The sequence below is a fragment of the Pieris rapae genome, chromosome 8, assembly GCF_905147795.1.
Source record: "Pieris rapae chromosome 8, ilPieRapa1.1, whole genome shotgun sequence".
Taxonomy (NCBI): domain Eukaryota; kingdom Metazoa; phylum Arthropoda; class Insecta; order Lepidoptera; family Pieridae; genus Pieris; species Pieris rapae.
The window spans coordinates 10,901,264-10,911,464 of NC_059516.1; the positions used below are offsets into that span (position 1 = coordinate 10,901,264).

Genomic DNA, 10,201 nt, shown 5'->3' on the forward strand with positions numbered 1-10,201 from the left:
TAGAACACTACAATGGACTTTGTGTTAGGTTTCACAGGCAATAAGTAGAAGTTAATTATTAAATATCTAATGATTTTAACAAATTCATTTGGATTGTAGAAGTTAAGTTTCTAGAATCCATATTGGTAATATATTTACAAATGAGTCAAATACTCACATATTAAAATTGAAAAAAAGGTATGGGGTTTTTATTGGTTGTCAGCGGTTAAATCGCAGCCGTCATAGTATCTGACCCGAGTCAAATATACAACAATTTACAATAGTACAATGTACATTGCAAAATGTCAAAATATTCACTTCTGATCATTGAAAATTTGTAATTTTTGTAAATATTAAAAACAGTGAATTATTTTAATAAACATAAGATAAAATATAAAAAGGTTATTCCTTTGTAATTTGTAATCTGGTTTAAGACACTTTAACAATCCATTATAGTATTTGTGACTCTTCATAAGCGTGATGTAAGAAGTCAAGTTTTTCATGATTTTCAGTCTTATTAGTCAGTATTTAACATTTATGGTAATGAAGTCATTTTTTATTTTGTTAGTTTTATGTCACATTTTAAACATGCTTAATATAAATTACAGAGTATGTTGAAATTCGGAGCCTTAGTGTCGTGGAGGTTAGGATCCCGTTCAGCTATTCGAAACTTATCAGGCCCCGGCGCTACTGTAATTAAGTCTGATAAATCTGATCATATCAAGGATGTTAATGGAAAAGTTGATGAATTTGAATTGTCAGATGAGAAAGCTAGAACAGGTATATGCATGCATACTATAATATCTAATAAATTAAAGAAACTTTTTGTAGATTCATCTGACAATGTTGTCTGAATTAGTACAGTTTTAAAGGCCCTTCAAATCTATTCTTGCAATCTGTTCAATCTATTCTCAAAATCTGTTATAACAATATCAAAGGGACTACTCAAATTTGGTAGTAAAAACTGATAAAACACACAATTCAATAGAATTTTAATTTTATTCAATATAACCAGTATATTGCTCTAAACAATGTCGCTAATGATTTTGTCTGTAATTTTATTCCATAAAAAATGTAAATTAATTTTTACAGACCATACATTTATGAATGACATTCAACATAAAAGAGGTCTAAAGGCTACTTTTACTATAATTTGTTCACAATCTAGTCTTTATTTCGATGAAATATTTGCATTCTTATATTGCTGAACTCATTCTGTAAACATAATCTAGAGAAGACTCTACATCCACTATTTCTTCCTATCTGACTTACATACTAAATGATGCAATTATTTTAAGGCCTCGTAGCAGCTGCATTTGCTACATTAAACGCACCAGAAAGTGAATTAAAAAAGCCAAGTGTAAAGTCTGTTAAGCTTTCTCGAACTCAACAATTAGACACTCTAATAATAAAAGCCACAGACATAAATAGCCTTCTGTCAGTGGCTGAGAACCCAATTGTGTCAAGAAAACATGCTTTAAAGGTATTGTTCATAATAATTGTTAGTAGTCATAATTGTCATGAGATGTTTGTGTGTGTGTGTGTGTGTGTGAACTATGTGTGTCATCAACACTCACTAGTATGTTGAAAAACATTGTGACAAAACAAACATGACCCAACAGTTGAAGGTGTTTTTCTTTAAAGTAACATAAATATCTTTAAACATACACAAAAATCTGAGACCAATGGTTGTTTTTTCCTTATACATTTTAAAATATTTGTTTTAGTTTAAAATTTTTTTTTATTCTTTAGCAAATCAAAATAATTTTTTAATATGTAAGGAGTGGTGGTAATTAATAAAAATAAAAATAAATAAAATAGCCTTTATTACTGTTAAAGTTACTATATATATGTACATTAAAATTATAGAATGTCCCTAATAACAGTGTGCCTTTCGGCAAAGGCCTCCTCCAATTCTTTTCACTGTGTTCTGTCCAGGGCGACTCTCCTCCAGTTTGGACCTGCTGTCAATTTTAGTTCGTCTTCCCATCGTCTGTATTGACGTCCTCTACTTCTTTTGCCGTTACGTGGATACCAGTGTGTGACAATGTTGCTCCATTTGTTCTTTGAAGAACGCATCAAATGTCCTGTCCACCTCCATTTTTGTTAGTCTATTCTGATCATTTGGTGGTAATTAGTGCAGTGTTTAAATTCAGGCAAAATTGACTTTCAGATGGTTTCAGTTCTATCGGAATGGTCAAGTTCTAATCGGGTGAAATTATCTGATTTTGAGAAAGACCCACGATTTTTAAAGTTATGTAGAATTCTGGCAAGAACTCCGGCCAGCCATGCGATGACTTCACTGACCATGGCGGAAGATCTGAGCACCGTGTTAGGTATAACTGGAGACGACGAAGCGGCCAGACTTATTGGTAATTTGTCACTGTCACAAATGATTAAGGTAAATTTCTCAAAATTTAATCTACACTAATATTATAAAGAGGAAAACTTTCTTTGATTGTAATGAATAGGCTCATAAACTACTGGACCGATTTTAAAATTCTTTCACCATTCGAAAGCTACATTATCCACGAGTAATATAGGCTATATTTAATTTTGAACAAAAATAGGGTTCCGTAAGATATTAGGGTTTTTCGGACCCAAGGTGTAGAACCATAAAATGTTCTAAGTAATTGTAGATCTTATAAATATCTACAAAAAAGTCCGCGACACACTATACCTATCTATCTATGTCGAGTGAGGCACAATAATAAATGATATACATGGCAAAACGACATTTGCCGGATCAGCTAAGTATTATATAAAGGAAAGTATGCATTGAATATTAATTGAAAGCTCGAGAGCTACAAGAAAGGACCTCAGACGGAGGTGTCATGAATGGAGATTTAAGGTGAATTTGGAGTAAATAATCATCAATAGCCATTGTTACAAAGCTGTAAATAATGGTGTAAAATATGTTTAGGTGATGAAAGCCCTTCAGCAAAAAAGTCGTCGAAGTACTCCATTACTGCGCGCTCTGTCCTACAATATCACCAAACAGCCAGATAACATCGATCTGAAGAAGTCGGCAGATTTACTGTTCTCGATGGCATCCTTAAATTTCCCTGACCCGGTATTGTTGGACAGGATTTGCAGGTAATTTAAATTGACCAACTTTTTACAGCCCAGTGGTGGAGCCTGCTGATAAGATAAAATACATTCTCATTTAAAAATGATGTACTTTTGCAGCGAAGTCATAAAGAATCTTCCGTCAAACACGGAGAAGTCGGCCGTGGTGCATTCGATATTGGTGTCGCTGGGGCTCCTCAAGTACAGGCACGAGGAAGCCCTGACGGCCCTCGTGGGTTGGATGCAGACCAATAGGGCCGTCTGCCGACCGAGCGACGTCGCATCGGCCGTGGTCACTCTGGCCAACGTCAACTTCGTCCCGCCGAAGGCCGAGAGCTTTCTAGAGGTGAATACTTCGTCAATGCCGCTCCCGAGCCTCTAATGTTCGCTCTAATGTTGTTTGAAATGTCTTCGGCAGGCCGCGCTCCTCCTCAAGGAAGACGAAATGACGAAGGCTCTGTCGTGGCTGGATCTCGTCTTCTCTCTCCTCGTGCTCGAGAAGGCCGAGATGCATCATCTCGCTTCCACGTTGAAGCCGGAGTTCATTGACAAGCTGTTGTCTCTCGGAGGTGAGGTCTCTTCGCCTGTCGGGCGGGGCCCTATATATCTGCGCCTGAAATGGATATAGTGAATATAATAAATAATGATTCGAGTGTCCTTCTTGAAAACAGATTGTGATTGCAGAAATTTCGATTCCTTCCCGCCGCAAACTGATGGCGATAGACGCGTACGTGGCCGCGAAGGATCCCAACTCGGCCCGGCTGCCCGAAGACATATCGGTGGGCGTGGCCATCGTGCACACGAAGGAGAAGGCGCTCTTCGTGCAGAGCGTCATGGACACGTTCAAGAGTCTGGTCTCGGCGGACACCTTTCTGCAGAGGGACTGCAACTCCGGCATGGGGTTCCTGTACGGTGAGGCGGACTCGTCCCTCACCTTCATTTATCGGAACGAGAAGTCGTTAATCGTATCGTAATTTCAGACGCAGAATTCGCAGTAGACTCGAAGTGTCATCCCGTCCCTTTACAAAAGGCCGTAAACAATAGCGAGTGAGTCTATATATCTATAAAATTTGCTTGTTACAATGTCAGTTCCCATACTCCTCCGAAACCGCTCGACCTATTCTTATGAAATTTATACTGCATATTCAGTAGGTCTGATAATCGGTTACGAACGATTTTTCAAACCCCTAAGCGGGAAGGGGCGTTCAGCTCAGTAATTTTATTTTTAATTGTATTTAAACATTTTTTTTTTGTTTTTATTTATTTACTTACAGCCCATACATGGACAAACTCATACTAAAAATAAACTATATATTTGAGTTTAATATATAAATATTAATTATAAAATAACAATACACAGTAAATGCTATCCTCTAATACCTTGAAATCAGAGTATACTATCCCCATATGGTCACCAAAGAGGTCGCTCGCCGGTGAAGAGTCGAGAAACCCATTAATTTATGATACCGCATACTAAAGTACATACAACCTTTAATTTTCACCCCTCTCCAATTAACCCCTATTTTTATTTGTTAATTAAAAGCTTATGACATGAACTCTGTACTAAAAATCTGCCGCGTGCCGATCACCATTCTCGATCTAATTCTGAGAATTCCTCTTCCGACCCGCAGCGTTCACCGGATAGCGGTTCTGGCGCTGGACTACCACGACATGACGCGAAGGGTTCCGGTGGAAATGGGCACCTTCAGGCTTTACACCCGCCTGCTGGAGCTCAGGGTGAGGTGTTTTCTAATATAACCTTCATTTATTCACACCTTTAGCGATTCACAATAAACTCGGGCTCAGCTTAATGGGCAAAATGAATTGGCAGACAAATTAGCGCTGAGGGTAATTTTGTTCCAGGGCTTCAAAGTGCTCAAAGTCCCTTACACGGAATACAACCCGAAGGACAAGTTGGTGTCGCGAGTGCAATACCTTGAGAAACGGTTGAAGGAGCTCATCGCTTTATAGAGCCGGTGCAGACTCGGTTCATTTGTGTGGATGTGATGTTGTGAAGGCGAGAAATACCAAACGATGGACGGTGACGTACTCCAGAGACCAGAGTTCAGCTGTGTGACCGTCTCTCTGCATGATGCAGGCTAATTTATTTACTAAATATAAAACCCTATGATTCCTCTTCATTTTGGAAAGAGATTCAAGGCTATCTATATATTTCAGGAATTCCATTCCAGAAAAATAATTGTTGTCATCGATTTCACCTTAATCTTTCTTGTGTAAATAACTTTGGATCCATTTAAAACAATACTGATGTATTTTCTAAGGTTCTCAATCGACCGACACGACTCAAACGCCGTCGAAGCATCATTTTGTCTTTTTATCATTAATTTTGTTGATTAGCTACGTGTGATAATTGTACAGTGTATGAAAGGACAGACGTACGAAGTATTTGTATTTATTTGTAAATAACTTGTACGGTTACGTTAATAAATAGATTTTAACAAAACATTCTTTTATTATCCTCAATTGTCTTGTCTATCAATCTATTCGCATTATCTCGAATGCAAGCCTCTTGATACGAAGCTGAAAAATAAAAATATTATTATTATTTTTTTAAATTAAAAATTACTTTAAATCAATACTCGGAAACTCAATCGTAGCAATTTAACGAATTGACATTTAAAGTGGAAAATCTAGGACTCGATAACCCTCAACGGAATAATTCAGGAACGATTAGTTAATGTTCTGCTAGAAATCTTATCAGCTGAATTCCGTCTCTTAGGCGTTTGACTAGGTGAGTACCTCGTAATATTTCTGAAGAAATTCCGTATAACTTTAACGGCATCGCTAAACATCTGCACGGCGAGCGGCGTGGCGATGAGTGCAGGCGGTGGTTGGAAAACTATATGGTGAGACAGGCGCTGAAGACTTCTATAGTTGTGTCTTCCTACGCCTACGTTGCCGAAAACTCTATACTGGAATCAAGTAAAATACATATTAAGGTTCCCATTTCTTGTTGCTTCTATTATTTATACATATTTTGTACATCTCCGACTCCTGGACACCTGATGGTGAAGTAAAACAACTCAAGTGTATCAAATCCAAACAAAAGACCCATATAGGATTGCAATTGATTGTTATCATTAATTATTGTTTGTTATCTCTTAGGGAGTCATACATACCAATGCGTCAGAAATATGAATAGGTTTGTCATATATAATCCAAACGACTACTTCATTACACTCTGGTGAGGTCAGTGAGCCCAGATACGAATAATAAGAGTCCTTCACGGGAATCAGTTTTCTGAAAGTTTCATAATTTCAATACGTATTTTATGCATAACTATCAGGCATTTCGAGCGTGTACAATAAATATGTATAATAAATCTTGTTATTAAATATTTTATTACTTTTATATAACATAAAATAAAACTTTTACCGATAAATTTCAATAGAAGATAATATTCTTCCAAACACGTAAAGTAGCGTGTGATGATTAAGCCTAACCTAACTCTGCAGTAGGCTCTCTATGGAATGCCTAACTCTACTATGGAAGTTCATTACTAAATAGCATATTGGCAGAGATTGTAAAGGAACCATGTTAGACCCAAAAAAAACCGGTGGCGTGCATCTGGCACAGAAGGTTCACCACATCATCATAATCGAGGCGCTAGAGCCATCATCATCTTGTACTTCCTGCATCCAGAATGAATGAAATCAACGCAGTGAGGTGTCTGCTTTGTTCACGGGTTCATACCTTAGGAGTACACCGGGGTACCGGAACTTCATCCCTACTGGTTTTTGTTGGATAATTAGCGCCTGTTGTACGTGCCTACGCGCCTTCATATACATAATAAATACACTGTTGAATGACCGACCTACCTTGACTGAAATTGGTTGCTTATTAAGAGCCACATACGGTGACATCTAAGGTTAAATAAGGAGCGTTATTATTGGTTACATCCTACTTCCAAAAGAAATATGATGCCAATATGCTCCACGTCCTTTATAATTCTGAATAACTAGTATACGCGACGTAAAGACAAATTATATCGTTGATTAACTAGATTTTGTAACTGACAAGTTTTGCTTAGTAGAAATTGCTACAGAGCCATGTTAATTAAAACAAAAATCCTTACTCCAGATCCATAAGTACACCGCTGATGCGATTTGCAGTCCTCATCAATAGAGGAATATGATGCATCAGCTCCTCAGATATGTCTGCTTCCTCGGGCTTAAGTTCTGTCTTAACCTGTTTTAGTACAACATATAAACACATGAAAAATATTACTATGACTAACAACCTCTGTCGTGGTATAATTAAGGATCTAATCGGTATGGAATCACACTCCGTCCAACGCGAGCGGTCCCATCTTTTATTTTCCAGTCACTGATTTTATTATTTCTCCGAGATTATTGATAAAAATTATTCAAAGTTCTAAATCATTTATTCATATAGGTAGCACAATGTACATTTATGAACGTCTAAAAAAATACATATACATTAAATGGTCCTAATTTTAAATTTACTGCCAGTTCTCAAATCAAGGGCGTAGAAAAGAGAGGAAGGACTGGCAATAAACTCTTCGCTACTGTTTTTGATGTCAGTTTTTATGTTACCATAATATATTATGAATTAAGTAAGCTTCCTGTTTTTGAGAGTTGGTCGGAAATATTAAAGCAGTTTATAATTATTATTATCTATGATAAGAATAGAGATAATATATATATATAAAACTGATAAATTAATTGTTCGATTGGATAGATAAGAGTTTAATGCATTAATAAATCAAATGGTGTGATAACACTAATCACGCATTAATATTAATAATTCGTTTCTGCCCAAAACCTGTTAGGTCGGGAAACGTTCAGAGTATCTGTTATTTTTTAGTTGAAACATAACAGATACTCTGCAACATTCATACATATAAAGTAAACAAGTAAATACTTTTGGATCCACATTCATATCAATGCCTAAATGGATATATAGTAGGTATAACTTTACAATATGTATTGCGCTTTATGAATGAAATTGCAAATGGCTTTATTTTGTATGCTTTTCTATTTAAATAGCATTCAGCGATTGCTGACTTAGAAGAAAATTAAAAACATCCATTTCTTACGTTGCAAAACACAGAGACTATAGCGAGTCCATCTCGTTTATTGAGTGCCTCTGATACTTTTAGATCAGATCTTACGTGGACGAAATGAATCTCCATAGGAAACCTGTAACAGTTCAATATATTTTTAGGTTTATACCGTGCTGTACGTGTCGATATATAGTTTAGGTATTTATTGTTATTTATTCAAATAAAATCGAAATCCTCAATTATTGTGACTTTGTATTTTGGTCCGTGAATAGAAAATAGTGTATTCATACTTCATACTATGGTTTAAAGTTTTGGTTAAGTGCGATTCTAGACATGATTAAGTTTCAAGAGCCAACTGTGACCACCGAGATTGAACCGACAACCATTACCGGCATCAAGTTAATATGAAATAGCCTTACTTGGCTCCGTTGACAGCATGCTCGGATAGCCAGTGGAAGTGGAGCTGCTCCAGACGATAGTCGTGTTTCAAAGGACCTCCAGTGAGAGTCGGGTGCATTGAATTGTCACCATCGGTACTAAATTGAACTGAAATTGCGAATAATTACATCTCGAATATATTATTAATATTAGAAACTTGAGGGCTGCAAATACTGTTGTTTTAAAAATACCTATTGTGTGTAACGCTTCCTGATATCAATAGAAGTCAAAATTTGGGCTTGGTGATTCGGTATAAAACGATCTGTTAACTATCTGTATAAAGTATTTATTGCTATATTAGATAAGAGACAACGATAGAGATCATTCATTTTTGCGATTATATAATTGTAATTAATTCTCATTTCTAGGATCAAATCAATAAAAAAGCTCGTATCTTAACAGGCACTATCTAATTTGACGCGTCCTGAGTGGAAGTGGTATTTGCTAAAGACTTATTTTCACTTACCGGTATGCCCATTATTGATTCCTGTCAATAAAACAGCCTCATAACCCTTGTATTTCAGTTTGCCGTATTTAATAAATTGTTTTTCAAAGTCGACGATTACATTTTTGGACTGGATGTCGATAGGTGATTGCCGCTTGCCCCCTACTTTGCAAAAACCTCCTGGCCATGAACTTTCATCTGTGGAATACACATCACACATCTGTGTATTACAAGCATTCGTTTACGTCATGCGAGTGCAATAGTTTCTGCCACGAAATTGTGTTTGACGAGTCTATTTAAAAAGACGTGATTGTTTTTAAAAGTAGTCTCTATCTAGAATATTAATAAATAATTAAATTATAACTTAATTATACAGTTTATTGTGACTTACATACCATTATAACTCCAAATTGGGGCAAATTTTTTAACAGATCCAGCGAAATCTAAAAATATATAATCAAATTTAAATTTTACTAACTTCACAAAATATACTTCGCCGTCGGGACGTGACAACCCTATCGCCCACTGGTGAAATAACCTGTGATAGAGGTTATTTCATCAGCGCAATCTGTCATCCCCTTCCTAGCAGGAGGGCCATACTGAAGGGCACGACTGGGCGGGAGAAATAGTCCCGCCGTCCGGCCTCATGCCAAAGCTGTCCAAGGGTATTTCTGTCAGCCCTCCATTCCACCACGCCACAAGGAGAATGACTCGCTGAACCATACCGCAAAAGAAATGGCCGATCTTCTGGGATGTCTGCGTCGAATTCGACTTTGAAAGACTACCACCAATGACTTTACCATTGAGCATCAAGGTCGTCATCGATCGTAAATTACGTAACGCTCATGCCACAAGTGTGTTTTTGCTACGGACGACAGCACAGGGCATACTGTATACACTGGCCGTAAATATATATATATATATATACATATATCGGTCAGCTGTCCATCAGTACCGGAACAATCTCGTGTCTGAAGTGAAACTCTACTACGAGTTGGAGTCCGACGAGGGTCAACTAAATATAGTCCAATGAAGTCCTAAATGAAATGAATGAAATAAAAATAAGTTGTTTATTTGCTATGACTGTGGTACAAGTTTGCGAGTGAAATTTATGTGAAACTCACTCAGGTGATTTCCTGATGCCTGATCAATCGAGTGTTTTGTATTGTAAGAAAAGGATCCTTATATAATGTGAGAAATGGGATATAGATAATATATATGAG

At 36.8% G+C, this 10,201-nt stretch overlaps 2 protein-coding genes across 5 annotated transcripts; one reads left to right on the plus strand and one right to left on the minus strand.

The window, feature by feature from the left end:
* The first annotated feature begins 307 nt into the window (after positions 1–307).
* LOC110992044 (FAST kinase domain-containing protein 4) lies at positions 308–5,512 on the plus strand. 4 transcript variants are annotated; one of them, XM_022257696.2, is made up of 11 exons: positions 308–461; positions 588–759; positions 1,278–1,462; positions 2,153–2,380; positions 2,903–3,075; positions 3,169–3,394; positions 3,467–3,617; positions 3,733–3,960; positions 4,029–4,095; positions 4,680–4,785; positions 4,912–5,512. In XM_022257696.2, the coding sequence occupies exons 2-11, from the start codon at positions 591–593 to the stop codon at positions 5,017–5,019; spliced, it is 1,641 nt and encodes a 546-aa protein (XP_022113388.2). In that variant the 5' UTR covers positions 308–461; positions 588–590; the 3' UTR covers positions 5,020–5,512. The 4 variants fall into 4 exon arrangements, with proteins under 4 accessions (XP_022113388.2, XP_022113387.2, XP_022113390.2 ...); XM_022257695.2 differs by having other exon boundaries at positions 323–519; XM_022257698.2 differs by having other exon boundaries at positions 324–499.
* Positions 5,446–9,272, minus strand: LOC123689388 (carbonic anhydrase 2-like). Its single transcript, XM_045629165.1, has 7 exons — positions 9,000–9,272; positions 8,515–8,641; positions 8,129–8,231; positions 7,145–7,257; positions 6,189–6,309; positions 5,809–5,981; positions 5,446–5,589 (listed from the first exon to the last, which is right to left on the minus strand). The coding sequence occupies exons 1-7, from the start codon at positions 9,196–9,198 to the stop codon at positions 5,559–5,561; spliced, it is 867 nt and encodes a 288-aa protein (XP_045485121.1). The 5' UTR covers positions 9,199–9,272; the 3' UTR covers positions 5,446–5,558.
* Positions 9,273–10,201: the final 929 nt, after the last annotated feature.